This window comes from Coregonus lavaretus (genome assembly GCF_964263955.1).
Source record: "Coregonus lavaretus genome assembly, contig: HAP1_SCAFFOLD_3714, whole genome shotgun sequence".
Classification (NCBI taxonomy): domain Eukaryota; kingdom Metazoa; phylum Chordata; class Actinopteri; order Salmoniformes; family Salmonidae; genus Coregonus; species Coregonus lavaretus.
Genome location: NW_028160373.1, coordinates 1 through 17,369, shown reverse-complemented (window position 1 = coordinate 17,369; position 17,369 = coordinate 1). Strand labels below are relative to the sequence as shown.

Here is a 17,369-nt window from a genome sequence, read left to right as displayed (position 1 = left end):
ATCCCCTACCTCCACAGACTAGATCTCTGATCTGCTGTCATTGATTAGATCAACACACTATATTTGGTATGTCTTCCAAGCATTTCTGTGTAATGTTGTAATACACACATTGTTGAGTGTATTATAGTGGAGGTGATGTTGCATCTCAGGTCTCCCAATGTAATGTGTTTTGAATAAAGACAAAATAAATGTATATTGTTTGAGTGATTAACACATACAAACACTATGCTTTACAAATTCACACACAAATTAATACATCCCAATAGTCACTTTTTTTATACAAACATTTATTCATATCAAATTCATAATTCTCCCCCCCCCCCCCCAACCCAACCCAACCCAAGACAAGACAAAACAGACTACTAGACACTACAGTAAAGTGCAGTGTAGTGTCTCACAAGCACAGCTACAATGGCACCCTATTCTCTATTGGCTAAGATCAAAAGTAGTGCACTATATAGGGAATAGGGTGCCATTTGGGATGCAGTCATGTAAGAAATAGACAAGCCCTAGAAGACCTGTATCGGTTCTTCCATCACATTATAGTCAAACAAAATGGCCACCGATTTCCGTGCCCTTAAAAGGACATCTGCAGTTCAAACAACGATGAAGCGGCCGCCACTGTTTTCTGTGAGGAATGGAACCATTCTCAAATTCAAAAGACAAGGACTGACCATCCATGATATCAACATTATAGTTTGAACCATGTTATGAGGCTATACAGTGTTTAAATTAACATTGTTTACTAACACTGGAGTCAAACAAGCTTATATTTTGGGTTCTGATGTGGGTTACACAGTTAGACTAAGCATTTGTAAGTTATATTCTTCAAGGATCAATGGCTATATGTCATGAATTTAAAAGCACAAAAATGGATGTAGCAATCGCAGATTGCCCCTTTAAACATGGCAAACACTGAATATGGCCATGATCAGAAGGTAAGGACGTTAGACACAAGTGGCACCCTATTCCCTATATAGTTCACTACTTTTGACCCAGCAGAGCCCTATGGCCCCTGGTCTAAAGTAGTGCACTACATAGGGAATAGGGTGCCACTTGGGTCTCCCCCTGAGCCTTACGAAGGCACATGTTAGCTGAGTATAAGGCTGCGTTTACACAGGCAGCCCAAATCTGAACTTTGGCCAATTATTGACAATAGAGCTGATCTGATTGGTCAAAATACCAATTAGTGGGAAAAGATCAGAATTGGGCTGCCTGTGTAAACGCAGCCTATGAAGGCAGGCATTAGCTGGGTACACGTGTGTAGATATCTCAGAAAGAACTTAAAGAAGGCAGGTGTTCACTGGTAGAGAATCTCTATTGGATTGTAATGACAGCTGCCTAACGCTGACTTTCAGTTTATTATGGCTTTCTGAAGTACGTTAAGTCTCATATTTTATATTGTCCATATATGTGCCTACCCAGACTACTAGACTCAGGCCAGCAGTAATAGATTCATTCTAGCAGCAACACACGCATGGGCACACACACACACACACACACAGACACACACAGCTTTTTGGACTCGTAAGGCCATTGACCTTAAGTACATCACAATCTGGTCTCACTATTGCCATAGCAACGAAGACCATCCTGAGTCAAGGTGTTCAGTATATCCCCTCTCCCCAAAAGTTCACTACTCCCTCCCTCCCTCCCTCCCTCCCTCCCTCTCATAGAGACATTCTTCCCTCTGTAATGGCAATATACAACTCCTCAGTAACAACCTCATAACATCCTGCACGGCTGTTGAGGAAGTAGATCCGGTCAGCAGAGTGCCGAGGGTCGTATCCCTCCTTCTGCAGACGGGTCTTCTGGATTTTGAAGGTGCCTAAAGAGAGAGGGGGGGGGGGGGAATGAGGAAGTGTGTGTGTGTGTGTGTGTGTGTGTGTGTGTGTGTCCATTGGACTGCATGTTGCGTGCGCCCGTCTCACCTGTGGTGTCGACCTGGGGAAGGAGCCGGAGGAAGAGTGGGCGTGCGTAGGGAGGCAGGGCTTTCTGCACCGCCCCCAAGAACACATCAAAGTCAAACTGATCCGCACCCTCAGCAATGGCTGCCATCCCAGCCTTTCCCTCCACACCTGTAGACAGACACAGGTACATTTTAAAAGAGGTCAGTATAGTGTCTTTTTTTTTAACAATAATAATAATAATAATTTAGCAGACGCTCTTATCCAGAGCGACTTACAGGAGCAATTAGGGTTAAGTGCCTTGCTCAAGGGCACATCGACAGATTTTTCACCTAGTCGGCTCTGAGATTAGAACCAGCGACCTTTCGGTTAGTGGCACAACGCTCTTAACCACTAAGCTACCTGCCGCCATCTCATGTTTATTACCTGGCAAAGGGACTTCATTGTCATGTTTCTTTGTCATATTTAGTATATAGCCTGGTAGTATATAAAGTACAGGGACTGTCTTGTTTTAACTATACTATGTATATAACCTGACACAGGCACTACATAGACCATATGTCATGTATATAACCTGACACAGGCACTACATAGACTATATGTCATGTATTTAACCTGACACAGGCACTACATAGACCATATGTCATGTATATAACCTGACACAGGCACTACATAGACCTTTTGTCATGTATATAACCTGACACAGGCACTACATAGACCTTATGTCATGTATATAACCTGACACTGGCACTACATAGACCTTTTGTCATGTATATAACCTGACACAGGCACTACATAGAACATATGTCATGTATATAACCTGACACAGGCACTACATAGACCTTGTGTCATGTATATAACCTGACACAGGCACTACATAGACCATATGTCATGTATATAACCTGACACAGGCACTACATAGACCATATGTCATGTATATAACCTGACACAGGCACTACATAGACCATATGTCATGTATTTAACCTGACACAGGCACTACATAGACCATATGTCATGTATATAACCTGACACAGGCACTACATAGACCATATGTCATGTATATAACCTGACACAGGCACTACATAGACCTTGTGTCATGTATATAACCTGACACAGGCACTACATAGACCATATGTCATGTATATAACCTGACACAGGCACTACATAGACCATATGTCATGGTATATAACCTGACACAGGCACTACATAGACCATATGTCATTGTATATAACCTGACACAGGCACTACATAGACCATATGTCATGTATATAACCTGACACAGGCACTACATAGACACCTATGTCATGTGCATTACCTGGCAGAGTGACTCCATAGACTGCTACGTCAGTCTGTCCCAGCAGACCGCTGAGTGTTGCCTCGACCTCCGTAGTCGAGACGTTCTCTCCTCTCCAGCGATACGTGTCTCCACTACGGTCCCGGAAATACATGTACCCCAAATCATCCATCACCAACACATCACCTAGAGGGAGAGAGAGAGAGAGAGAGAGAGAGAGAAGAGGGGGGGGGCAGAAAGAGTGTTTATACGTGAGATGTGTAACCCTCTCCACTACGGCCCCAGAAGAAAATATAACCCAGATCATCCATCACCAACACATCACCTAGAGAGAGGGAGAGAGGAGGGAGGGGAGAGGAGGGAGGGAGAGGAGGCAGGGGAGAGGGGAGAGGAGGGAGGGGAGAGGAGGGAGGGGAGAGGAGAGAGGGGAGAGGAGGGAGGGGAGAGGAGGCAGGGGAGAGGAGGGAGGGGAGAGGAGGCAGGGGAGAGAGGAGAGAGGAGGGAGGGGAGAGGAGGCGGGGGAGAGGAGAGAGGGGAGAGGAGGGAGGGGAGAGGAGGCAGGGGAGAGGAGGGAGGGGAGAGGAGGCAGGGGAGAGGAGAAAGGAGGGAGGGGAGAGGAGGCGGGGGGAGAGGAGAGAGGGGAGAGGAGGGAGGGGAGAGGAGGCAGGGGAGAGGAGAGAGGGGAGAGGAGGGAGGGGAGAGGAGGCAGGGGAGAGGAGGGAGGGGAGAGGAGGCAGGGGAGAGGAGAGAGGAGAGAGGGGAGAGGAGGCGGGGGAGAGGAGGGAGGGGAGAGGAGGGAGGGAGAGGAGGGAGGGGAGAGGAGGGAGGGGAGAGGAGGGAGGGGAGAGGAGGGAGGAGGGAGGGGAGAGGAGGGAGGGGAGAGGAGGGAGGGGAGAGAGGGGAGGGGAGAGGAGGGAGGGGAGAGGAGGCAGGGGAGAGAGGGGAGAAAGGGGAGAGAGAGGGGGAGAAAGGGGAGAGGGGAGGAGAGAGAGGGAGAGAGAGAGGGGAGAGGGAGGGGAGAGGGAGGGGAGGGATGGGAGAGGGAGGAGAGATGTGTGGGGGACCAGTGGAGGCTGCTGAGGGGAGGACGGCTCATAATAATGGCTGGAATGGAGCAAATGGAATGGCATCAAACACCTTGACACCATGTGTTTTGATGTATTTGATACCATTCCACTGATTCCGCTCCAGTCATTACCATGAGGCCCGTCCTCCCCAATTAAGGTGCCACCAACCTCCTGTTGTGGGGACAGGTGAAGGTGGGATAGAGAGGTTTAATTCAGTACAGAAAAACCAACATTATGTGTGAAGATGTAGAGGAGGGTGTCATGGAGCTGGTGTCAGTCTGATACCTTACTGTTTAATAGCGTCAGACACCGAAACGATTTCTGGCTTTCTGAAAAGGCAGTTTATTGAATATGTCTATGATGTCATGTGTTTATGATGTCATGTGTCTACGAATGTCATGTCCTTCTGTGGTGTGTTATTTAGTCTTTCCATTCATGTCTTTTCGTAAATTTTCCTTACAAAGTGCACATGGTATTGACATCACTATTTCTACTGGAATATATATATGTTACAAACTTCCCTGTTTAATCCTCATTTATTGAAGAGGTGAATTATTTCTTCCTGTTGCGTTAGGGGGTGCCAATTGTCAAACCAGGTCCGTGGTCTGAAGCACGATGTATCCTGTTGTTGGGTTTTGTTATTGTTGGCCGTTCCCATGGGGAGAGAAATGTTACCCTAATGGACTGTATGCTTATGCACCAGTAGTCTATATATTTATGGTGAGTTGGGATTTATTGCCTAAATCCGTTTATGATGTCATGCCTTTATTTGAACCTGCTAATTTGTGATTGGTTGTGAATGTTATGGTCCATGTGAAGGTATTGCCGGTACCATATATTTAAGCCGTGTTATGCCCGTCTTGGCCATGCAGGGGGACAGGTTGCTACAGGCATGGTTCAAGCCTGGTTCATTTGAGAGCTCAGTAATTATTGGATGTATTCATTCATCCCCAGTTTTCCTGTTCAGTCATGGTTTATGTTTGTTATTGTATATAGCATGGCACTGCGATTTCCCCATCAAAAGCCCTCACCACGGGCAATGCACTGGGTCCATTTGTCTACCTCCTCACTGAAACCTCCAACAGTACCTCCAGTACTGGTCTCTGTTACACAGGGGTTCTCAAGTACTATTTGAGAAGGTCCGGTCATACAAATGTCCTAGGTGGCAAAGGTTCAGATTGATATTGTCATTATCGGCATAGTAACAAAACCCCAAACTGCCATGCGGTAGAGAGAACGTTGTGAAGTTTTTAAAGCTCATCTCCTGCAACTCTACACTTTGAGATGGAGCGTTAGTTTGAGAGAGAGACCGCAAGAGGGAACGAGATGGAGAGTGACACAGAAAAAGAGAAAAAAAGAGAGAGGGAATGAGAGAAAGGAGGAGATGTATCTCTGTGTATCTAAAGAGGAGATGTATCTCTGTGTATCTAAAGAGGAGATGTATCTCTATGTATCTAAAGTGGAGATGTATCTCTATGTCTCTAAAGAGTAGATGTATCTCTATGTATCTAAAGAGGAGATGTATCTCTGTGTATCTAAAGAGGAGATGTATCTCTGTGTATCTAAAGAGGAGATGTATCTCTATGTACAGTGGGGAAAAAAAGTATTTAGTCAGCCACCAATTGTGCATGTTCTCCCACTTAAAAAGATGAGAGAGGCCTGTAATTTTTCATCATAGGTACACGTCAACTAATGCAGACAAAATGAGAAAAAAGAATCCAGAAAATCACATTGTAGGATTTTTAATGAATTTATTTGCAAATTATGGTGGAAAATAAGTATTTGGTCACCTACAAACAAGCAAGATTTCTGGCTCTCACAGACCTGTAACTTCTTCTTTAAGAGGCTCCTCTGTCCTCCACTCATTACCTGTATTAATGGCACTTGTTTGAACTTGTTATCAGTATAAAAGACACCTGTCCACAACCTCAAACAGTCACACTCCAAACTCCACTATGGCCAAGACCAAAGAGCTGTCAAAGGACACCAGAAACAAAATTGTAGACCTGCACCAGGCTGGGAAGACTGAATCTGCAATAGGTAAGCAGCTTGGTTTGAAGAAATCAACTGTGGGAGCAATTATTAGGAAATGGAAGACATACAAGACCACTGATAATCTCCCTCGATCTGGGGCTCGGGGTCAAAATGATCACAAGAACGGTGAGCAAAAATTCCAGAACCACACGGGGGGACCAAGTGAATGACCTGCAGAGAGCTGGGACCAAAGTAACAAAGCCTACCATCAGTAACACACTACGCCGCCAGGGACTCAAAATCCTGCAGTGCCAGACGTGTCCCCCTGCTTAAGCCAGTACATGTCCAGGCCCGTCTGAAGTTTGCTAGAGTGCATTTGGATGATCCAGAAGAGGATTGGGAGAATGTCATATGGTCAGATGAAACCAAAATATAACTTTTTGGTAAAAACTCAACTCGTCGTGTTTGGAGGACAAAGAATGCTGAGTTGCATCCAAAGAACACCATACCTACTGTGAAGCATGGGTGTGGAAACATCATGGTTTGGGGCTGTTTTTCTGCAAAGGGACCAGGACGACTGATCCGTGTAAAGGAAAGAATGAATGGGGCCATGTATCGTGAGATTTTGAGTGAAAACCTCCTTCCATCAGCAAGGGCATTGAAGATTAAACGTGGCTGGGTCTTTCAGCATGACAATGATCCCAAACACACCGCCCGGGCAACGAAGGAATGGCTACGTAAGAAGCATTTCAAGGTCCTGGAGTGGCCTAGCCAGTCTCCAGATCTCAACCCCATAGAAAATCTTTGGAGGGTGTTGAAAGTCTGTGTTGCCCAGCGACAGCCCCAAAACATCACTGCTCTAGAGGAGATCTGCATGGAGGAATGGGCCAAAATACCAGCAACAGTGTGTGAAAACTTTGTGAAGACTTACAGAAAACGTTTGACCTGTGTCATTGCCAACAAAGGGTATATAACAAAGTATTGAGAAACTTTTGTTATTGACCAAATACTTATTTTCCACCATAATTTGCAAATAAATTCATTAGAAATCCTACAATGTGATTTTCTGGATTTTTTTTTCTCATTTTGTCTGTCATAGTTGACGTGTACCTATGATGAAAATTACAGGCCTCTCTCATCTTTTTAAGTGGGAGAACTTGCACAATTGGTGGCTGACTAAATACATTTTTTCCCCACTGTATCTAAAGTGGAGATGTATCTCTATGTCTTTAAAGAGTAGATGTATCTCTATGTATCTAAAGAGGAGATGTATCTCTGTGTATCTAAAGAGGAGATGTATCTCTGTGTATCTAAAGAGGAGATGTATCTCTATGTATCTAAAGAGGAGATGTATCTCTGTGTATCTAAAGTGGAGATGTATCTCTGTGTATCTAAAGAGGATATGTATCTCTATGTATCTAAAGAGGAGATGTATCTCTGTGTATCTAAAGAGGAGATGTATCTCTATGTCTCTAAAGAGGAGATGTATCTCTGTGTCTCTAAAGAGGAGATGTATCTCTGTGTATCTAAAGAGGAGATGTATCTCTATGTATCTAAAGAGGAGATGTGTCTCTAAAGAGGAGATGTATCTCTATGTATCTAAAGAGTAGATGTATCTCTGTGTATCTAAAGAGGAGATGTATCTACCTGAGAGATATGCCATGTCTCCCTTCCTGAAGACGTTGTGAGCTATCTTCTTATTGGTGGCGCTCTGGTCGGCATAACCATCAAACCTCCTCAAAGGATCCTTCTGGTTTATACAACCAACCAGGAGACCTGGTTCACCTGGGGGGGGGGGTATAGAGTTAGATACAGAGCATTCAGAAAGTATTCAGTCCCCTTCCCTTTTTCAAAATGTTGTTATGTTTACAGCCTTATTCTAAAATGGATTTTTTTTTTAAATGTCCTCATAAAAAAAGTATATATTATTTGCAAATGTATTAAAAATGAAAAACAGAAATACCTTATTTACATAAGTATTCAGAGCTTTTGCTATGAGACTCGAAATTGAGCTCAAATGCATCCTGTTTCCATTGATCATCCTTGAGATGTTTCCAACTGTGGTAAATTAAATTGATTGGACATGATTTGGAAAAGGCACACACCTGTCTATATAAGGTCCCACAGTTGACAGTATATGTCAGAGAAAAAACCAAGCCACGAGGTCGAAGGAATTGTCCGTAGTGCTCCAAGACAGGATTGTGTCGAGGCACAGATCTGGGGAAGGGTACCAAAAAAAATTCTGCAGCATTGAAGTTCCCCAAGAACAATGGCCTCCATCATTCTTAAATGGAAGAAGTTTGGAACCACCAAGATTCTTCATAGAGCTGGCCGCCCGGCCAAACTGAGCAATCGGGGGAGAAGGGCCTTGGTCAGGGAGGTGACCAAGAACCCGATGGTCACTCTCACAGAGCTCTAAAATTCCTCTGTGGAGATGGGAGAACCTTCCAGAAGGACAACCATCTCTGCAGCACTCCACCAATCAGGCCTTTATGGTAGAGTGGCCCGACGGAAGCCACTCCTCAGTAAAAGGCACATGACAGCCCGCTTGGAGTTTGACAAAAGGCATGTAAAGACTCTCAGACCATGAGAAACAAGATTCTCTGGTCTGATGAAACCAAGATGGAATTCTTTGGCCTGAATGCCAAGCGTCACGTCTGGAGGAAACCTGGCACTATCCCTACGGTGAAGCATGGTGGTGGCAGTATCATGCTGCAGGGATGTTTTGCAGTGGCAGACAAGTCAATATCGAGGGAAAGATGAGGGAGAGATCCTTGATGAAAACCTGCTCCAGAGCGCTGAGGACCTCAGACTGGGGTGACAGTTCACCTTCCAACAGGACAATGACCCTAAGCACACAGCCAAGACAACGCAGGAGTGGCTTCGGGAAAAGTCTCAATGTCCTCGAGTGGCCCAGCCAGATCACGGACTTGAACCCGATTGAAAATCTCTGGAGACCTGAAAATAGCTGTGCAGCAACGCTCCCCATCCAACCTGACAGAGCTTGAGGATCTGCAGAAAATAATTGGAGAAACTCCCCAAATACAGGTGTGCCAAGCTTGTAGCATCATACCCAAGACTCGAGGCTGTAATTGCTGCCAAAGGTGTTTCAACAAAGTACTGAGTAAAGTGTCTGAATACTTATGTAAATGTTCTATTTCAGTTTTTTATTTGTAATACATTTGCAAACATTTATAAAAAACCATTATGGGGTATTGTGTGTAGATTGATGAGGGGAAAAAACAATTGAATCCATTTTAGAATAAGGCTGTAACGTAACAAAATGTGGAAAAAGTCAAGGGGTCTGAATACTTTCCGAATGCACTGTAGACAGACAGATAGACAGACAGACAGGTAGACAGACAGACAGGTAGACAGACAGGTAGATAGACAGGTAGACAGACAGGTAGATAGACAGGTAGATAGATAGATAGATAGATAGATAGATAGATAGATAGATAGATAGATAGATAGATAGATAGATAGATAGATAGATAGATAGATAGACAGGTAGATAGATAGATAGTGTGTGTTCTCACCAGGTTGACAGGGTATACAGAGCCCGTGTCTGTCCCGTACTAGCTCCACCGTCCCCTCGTTCACCTGAATCAGTCTGATGGGGTACACACTGGGCAGGATGCGACTGTTGAACCCACACGCACCCACCTGGCACACACACACACACACACACACACACGGACGGACACACACACATGGATGGACGGTCATGGACACACACCCAGAGGGCCACATGCCGAAACACACAACACACCATTACATTTACATCACAGATAATAATGACATGACATAACATAAGAACACACACACACTCCCCCCCCCCCCCACACACACACCTTTCCGTCCATATTTGCGATGCTACAGTTACACTCGGTGGCGCCGTAGAACTCTGCCACCTGGTGAATCCTGAAGCGTTGTGTAAACTCCTCCCACACGGCGGGGCGGAGCCCGTTACCCACGGCAACACGCACACGGTGACACACCTGGGAGGGACGTTCTGGCTGGGCCAACAGGTACCTGCACATCTCACCTATATACTGAACCACCTGTAGATGGAGAGAAACACCCTGGTGGGAGGAGCTATAGGAGGACGGGGTCATTGTAATGAGCTCATCCTCCTATAGCTCCTCCCATCAGCCTCCACTGATACACACACAAACACACATACACTGAGTATACCAAACATTAAGAACATCTAATATTGAGTCGCCCCGCACCCTCCCCTTTTGCCCTCAGAATAGCCTCAATTTGTCGGGGCATGGACTATGCTTCCCATAGTTGTGTCAAGTTGGATGGATGTCCTTTGGGTGGTGGACCATTCGTGATACACACAGGAAACTGTTGAGCGTGCAAAACCCAGCAACGTTGCAGTTCTTGACACAAACCGGTGCGCCTGGCACCTACTACCATACCCCGTTCAAAGGCACTTCAATCTTTTGTCTTGCTAATTCACCCTCTGAATGGCACACGTACACAATCCATGTCTCAATTGTCTCAAGGCTTAAAAATCCTTCTTTAACCTGTCTCCTCCCCTTCATCTACACTGATCGAAGTGGATTTAACAAGTGACATCAATAAGGGATCATAGCTTTCACCTGGTCAATCTATGTCATGGAAAGGGTTCTTAATGTTTTGTACACTCAGTGTATATGCATACACACACAAAGTAGAATTGAAGTGGGCAGAAATCTCTTGCACAACCACACCATCTTGTGGCAAAAGGATACACTTGGAGCAGTGGTATTCAAACATTTTCAGCAGGGACCCCATTTTTTTCACCCCAAACCCCAAATCTAATGACAACCTTAAATCTCTCGCTCATACATACATATATATATATATATATATATATATATATATATATATATATATATATATATATATATATATATATATTATATATATATATATATATATATATATATATATATATATATATATATATATATATATATATATATATATATATATATATAATAATAATAAATATACAAATAAAAATGTAATAAATTGAAGGTTCTCTCTTTTCAAAATTAAGATAACCAATAAATAAATGTACTCAATAAAATTGTATTTTTCTAATTATCTTTCAAGAAACTTTGTATATTGTCCGATGCAAAAATTAAGAATACAGATTATTGTAATTCTCCCGCCACCCCCACTATAAATCAATCAATCAAATGTATTGATAAAGCCCTTTTTACATCAGCAGATGTCACAAAGTGCTATACACGACCCCAACCACTGACTGGTATTAAAGGCCCAGTGCAGTCAAAAACGTGATTTTCCTGTGTTTTATATTTCCACACTATAAAGTTGGAATAATACTGTGAAATTGTGATAATGCCCTTTTATTGTAAGAGCTGTTTGAAAAGACTGGCTGAAATATCAGCTTGTTTTAGTGGGATGGAGTTTTGGCTTGCCTGGTAACATGACTGTAAGTCGCTTTGGATAAAAGCGTCTGCTAAATGGCATATTATTATTATTATTATTGTCACCATGCGGTAAATTAGTTAATAGACCAATAAGAAAGAGAGTTCCAAACCTCTCTGCCAATAACAGCTAGTTTTCAGTTTTCCCCTCCCCACTCAGACCACTCCCAGACAGTCCTAGCAAAATTCTTGCTTGAGAAAGTTCCCTTTGCTAAGAAGCTATTTTTGTTCCTTTTTGACCATTTTAATTGAAAACAATCACAGTAAGGTACTTCATTGTTACCCAGAAATGATTTGATATTGAGGTAAAATGGCTGCATTGGACCTTTAACAAAACAATTATGTTACATCAACAACAGAAAAACAACCTATAAAACAAAACCCTGTCTGAACGGCTCATTCACCTCAGTTGGGTTCAAGGTCTCAGACCTCCCACTGTTGTTGTCTGTGATTGGCTGATGGTCTCAGACCTCCCATTGTTGTTGTGTGAGATTGGCTGATAAACTCACCGTCAGAGACAGAGACAGATAGATATGGGGGGGGGGTAGAGGATGACATGCAAGAGCTTGCTACTGTATCTCTATAGATGTTCTCTGTTGCTATGAGCATGTTGTAATATGTACTGCAAGATCCTATGACACACACACATGATGAGTACATACCAGCGGAGTGGTAGAGAGGCAAACAGTTGTAGATTATGTCATCGTGACGCAGGCCGAAGGAATGGAACCCAAAGGCAGCGATGCGATAGTACCTGATAACATACACACAGAACAATCTAGAACCATTCTAGAACAAACTACACACTTTTCTAGAACACACTAACACCATTCTAGAACACTCTAGAACACACTAGCACCATTCTAGAACACTCTAGAACACACTAACACCATTCTAGAACACTATAGAACACACTAACACCATTCTAGAACACACTAACACCATTCTAGAACACACTAGAACACACTAACACCATTCTAGAACACTCTAGAACACACTAGGTGTCACTCACCTACTATGCACCACAATAGCAGCCTTAGGCATTCCTGTTGTACCAGAGGTATAGATATAGAATAGTCTATCTGGAGGGAGGGAGGGGAAGGGTTATTACAGCAGATGGAAGATGTTAATCACAAATTTAACACACACACATTTTCATGTTATTATTCTACCTTCTCAGACTCTTACTCACTCAGACAAGTATATCACATTATGAGTCATAGTGACTTATTATCATTGAATTGAATGATTCATTCGTAGTCACAGATCCAATTGTCAGTGTGTGTTTGTGTTTGTGTGTGTGTTTGTGTGTGTGTGTGTGTCTCTGTGTGTCTGTGTGTCTGTGTCTGTGTGTGTCTGTGTGTCTCTGTGTCTGTGTCTCTGTGTGTGTCTGTGTGTGTCTCTGTGTGTCTCTGTGTGTCTCTGTGGGTATGTGTGTCTGTGGGTGTCTGTGTCTATGTGTCTGTCCGTCTGTCTGTCTGTCTGTGTGTCTGTCTGTGGGTCTGTCTGTGTGTATGTGTGTCTGTGTGTCTCAGTGTGTGTCTGTGTGTCTCTGTGTCTGTGTGTCTCTATGTCTGTGTGTCTCAGTGTGTGTCTGTGTGTCTGTGTGTCTCTATGTCTGTGTGTGTCTGTGTGTGTCTGTGTGTGTCTGTCTGTCTGTCTGTCTGTCTGTCTGTCTGTCTGTCTGTCTGTCTGTCTGTCTGTCTGTCTGTCTGTCTGTCTTCTGTCTGTCTGCCTGCCTGCCTGTCTGTCTGCCTGTGTGTCTGCCTGTGTGTCTGTCTGTGTGTGTGTGTCTCTGTGTCTCTGTGTGTGTCTGTGTGTGTCTGTGTCTGTCTGTGTGTCTGTGTGTGTCTCTGTGTGTCTCTGTATGTCTGTGTCTCTGTGTGTGTCTGTGTGTGTGTGTGTGTGTCTCTGTATCTCTGTGTGTCTCTGTGTCTATGTGTCTGTCTCTGTGTGTCTGTGTGTCTGTGTGTCTGTGTGTCTCTGTGTGTCTGTGTGTCTCTGTGTCTCTGTGTGTCTCTGTGTGTCTCTGTGTATCTCTGTGTATCTCTGTGTGTCTTTGTTGAACTCAAACCCACTACATGACATATTCTGAGGGTGAAGATGGTACACACACACACACACACACACACACACACACACACACACACACACACACACACACACACACACACACACACACACACACACACAGAGAGAGAACTGGTCCAGTCTGAATGCTTGTTTGAAGTCAGTGTGTGTTTGTCCTTTAGATAACACTATACAAACAATGAGAACCCATGTGTGTGTTTGTGTGTGTAGGGAGGGAGGGACATCTAGGGTAAACATACAGACAGAGGGAGGGAGGGAGGGACATCTAGGGTAAACATACAGACAGAGGGAGGGAGGGAGGGACATCTAGGGTAAACATACAGACAGAGGGAGGGAGGGAGGGACATCTAGGGTAAACATACAGACAGAGGGAGGGAGGGACATCTAGGGTAAACATACAGACAGAGGGAGGGAGGGACATCTAGGGTAAACATACAGACAGAGGGAGGGAGGGACATCTAGGGTAAACATACAGACATACAGACAGAGGGAGGGAGGGACATCTAGGGTAAACATACAGACAGAGGGAGGGAGGGACATCTAGGGTAAACATACAGACATACAGACAGAGGGAGGGAGGGACATCTAGGGTAAACATACAGACAGAGGGAGGGAGGGACATCTAGGGTAAACATACAGACAGAGGGAGGGAGGGACATCTAGGGTAAACATACAGACAGGGGGAGGGAGGGACATCTAGGGTAAACATACAGACATACAGACAGAGGGAGGGAGGGACATCTAGGGTAAACATACAGACATACAGACAGAGGGAGGGAAATCTAGGGTAAACATACAGACAGAGGGAGGGGGGGACATCTAGGGTAAACATACAGACAGAGGGAGGGAGGGACATCTAGGTAAACATACAGACAGAGGGAGGGACATCTAGGGTAAACATACAGACAGAGGGAGGGAGGGGAGAGAGAGAGAGATACAGGAAGAGATTTGGGGTGGGGGGGGGGGGGGGGGGAATAGGCAGGCAGAAAAATACGGAAATACAGACAGAGGGGAGAGAGAGAGAGAGCGTTGAGAGCGAGAGACCGAGAGAGACAAGCTGTTCACAAACACAAACAGACCCCACGGAGCCCCAGGACAGCAACACAATTAGACCCAACCAAATCATGAGAACAAAAAGAGAATTACTTGACACATTGGAGAGAATTAACAAAAAAAACAGAGCAAACTAGAATGCTATTTGGCCCTAAACAGAGAGTACACAGTGGCAGAATACCTGACCACTGTGACTGACCCAAACTTAAGGAAAGCTTTGACTATGTACAGACTCAGTGAGCATAGCCTTGCTATTGAGAGAGGCCACCGTAGGCAGACCTGGCTCTCAAGAGAAGACAGGCTATGTGCACACTGCACACAAAATGAGGTAGAAACTCAGCTGCACTTCCTAACCTCCTGTCAAATGTATGACCATATTAGAGACACATATTTTCCTCAGATTACAGCGATCCACAAAGAATTCGAAAACAAACCCAATTTGATAAACTCCCTTATCTACTGGGTGAAATACCACAGTGTGCCATCACAGCAGCAAGATTTGTGACCTGTTGCCACAAGAAAGGGCAACCAGTGAAGAACAAACACCATTGTAAATACAACCCATATTTATGTTTATTTATTTTCCCTTTTGTACTTTAACTATTTGCACATTGTTACAACACTGTATATATACATAATATGACATTTGAAATGTCTTTATTCTTTTGGAACTTCTGAGTGTAATGTTTACTGTTAATATTTATTGTTTATTTCAGTTTTGTTTACTATCTACTTCACTTGCTTTGGCAATGTTCACATACGTTTCCCATGCCAATAAAGCCCTTAAATTGAAATTGAAACAGACAGACATAAAGGGGAGGGGCCTAGGGAAGTGGGGTAAAGGTTGCATACCAATCAAGTGTGGGCCAGTACAGAATGAATGAGAGAGAGAGAGAAACAGGGAGAGAGAGATGGCTAGAGAGAGAGAGAGAGAAGAGAGAGAGAGAGAGAGAAGAGAGAGAGAGAGAGAGAGAGAGAGAGAGACAGAGAGAGAGACAGAGAAAGAGAGAGAGAGAGAGAGAGAGAGAGAGAGAGAGAGAGAGAGGAGAGAAACAGGGAGGGAGAGATGGGTAGAGAGAGAGAGAGAGAGAGAGAGAGAGAAACAGGGAGGGAGAGAGAGAGAGAGAGAGAGAGAGAGAGAGAGAGAGAGAGAGAGCGAAAGCGAGAGCGAGAGAGAGAGAGAGAGAGAGAGAGAGAGAGAGAGAGAGAGAGAGAGAGAGAGAGAGAGAGAGAGAGAGAGAGAGAGAGAGAGAGAGAGAGAGAGAGAGAGAGAGAGAGAGAGAGAGAGAGAGAGAGAGAGAGAGAGGAAGGTATATATCCAGTATGTGTCAAAGGTCAAGACCCGGTCTGTCATGCTACACAGCTGTGTGTGTGTGTATGTGTGTGTGTGTGTGTGTTGACCTAAAGGTCCTCACAAGGATAGTAAAACAACGAAAATTGTTCCTTGTGGGGACATTTCCCACCTCCCCATGAGGACAAAGGCTATTTTAAGCTTAGGGTTAGGGTTAGGGTTAGTGGGTTAAGGTTAGGGTTAGGGTTAGGGTAAGGGTAAGGGGGTTAAGGTGAAGGTTAGGGGAAATACCATTTTGAAAATCTATTTTACGAGGATAGAAGAACAAAACATAGGAGTTTGATACAGTGAGGGAAAAAAGTATTTGATCCCCTGCTGATTTTGTACGTTTGCCCACTGACAAAGAAATGATCAGTCTATAATTTTAATGGTAGGTTTATACTGGTAGGTTTTTAACAGTGAGAGACAGAATAACAACAAAAAATCCAGAAAAACGCATGTCAAAATGTATAAATTGATTAGCATTTTAATGAGGGAAATAAGTATTTGACCCCCTCTCAATCAGAACGATTTCTGGCTCCCAGGTGTCTTTCATACAGGTAACGAGCTGAGATTAGGAGCACACTCTTAAAGGGAGTGCTCCTAATCTCAGTTTGTTACCTGTATAAAAGACACCTGTCCACAGAAGCAATCAATCAATCAGATTCCAAACTCTCCACCATGGCCAAGACCAAAGAGGATGTCAGGGACAAGATTGTAGACCTACACAAGGCTGTAAGGGGCTACAAGACCATCGTCAAGCAGCTTGGTGAGAAGGTGACAACAGTTGGTGCGATTATTTGCAAATGGAAGAAACACAAAATAACTGTCAATCTCCCTCGGCCCGGGGCTCCATGCAAGATCTCACCTCGTGGAGTTGCAATGATCATGAGAACAGTGAGGAATCAGCCCAGAACTACACGGGAGGATCTTATCAATGATCTCAAGGCAGCTGGCACCATAGTCACCAAGAAAACAATTGGTAACACACTACGCTGTGGCGGGAGCTGAAGTTTCGAGTTGCCAAACGTCAGCCTCGAAACCTTAATGACTTGGAGAAGATCTGCAAAGAGGAGTGAGACAAAATCCCTCCTGAGATGTGTGCAAACCTGGTGGCCAACTACAAGAAACGTCTGACCTTTGTGGTTGCCAACAAGGGTTTTGCCACCAAGTACTAAGTCATGTTTTGCAGAGGGGTCAAAT

The 17,369-nt window shown here is 44.3% G+C and overlaps 1 protein-coding gene across 1 annotated transcript; it reads right to left on the bottom strand.

The window, feature by feature from the left end:
• Positions 1 to 1,669: 1,669 nt before the first annotated feature.
• Positions 1,670 to 10,304, bottom strand: LOC311121891 (long-chain fatty acid transport protein 1-like). The gene is made up of 6 exons (XM_084196329.1): positions 10,097 to 10,304; positions 9,782 to 9,908; positions 7,890 to 8,027; positions 3,223 to 3,387; positions 1,932 to 2,078; positions 1,670 to 1,828 (listed from the first exon to the last, which is right to left on the bottom strand). Exons 1-6 carry the CDS (start codon positions 10,283 to 10,285, stop codon positions 1,671 to 1,673), a joined length of 924 nt encoding a protein of 307 aa, XP_084052455.1. The 5' UTR covers positions 10,286 to 10,304; the 3' UTR covers position 1,670.
• Positions 10,305 to 17,369: the final 7,065 nt, after the last annotated feature.

Bases quoted from the DNA above. Each gene is read 5' to 3' on its own strand.
- LOC311121891 (XM_084196329.1), bottom strand. From the start codon at position 10,285: ATGTGCAGGTACCTGTTGGCCCAGCCAGAACGTCCCTCCCAGGTGTGT. The intron at 9,909-10,096 runs GTGTGTGTGTGG...TGTGTGTGCCAG, and splicing joins TCGCAAATATGGACGGAAAG to GTGGGTGCGTGTGGGTTCAA. The intron at 3,388-7,889 runs GTAGATACATCT...CTCTCCCTCTAG, and splicing joins AGACATGGCATATCTCTCAG to GTGATGTGTTGGTGATGGAT.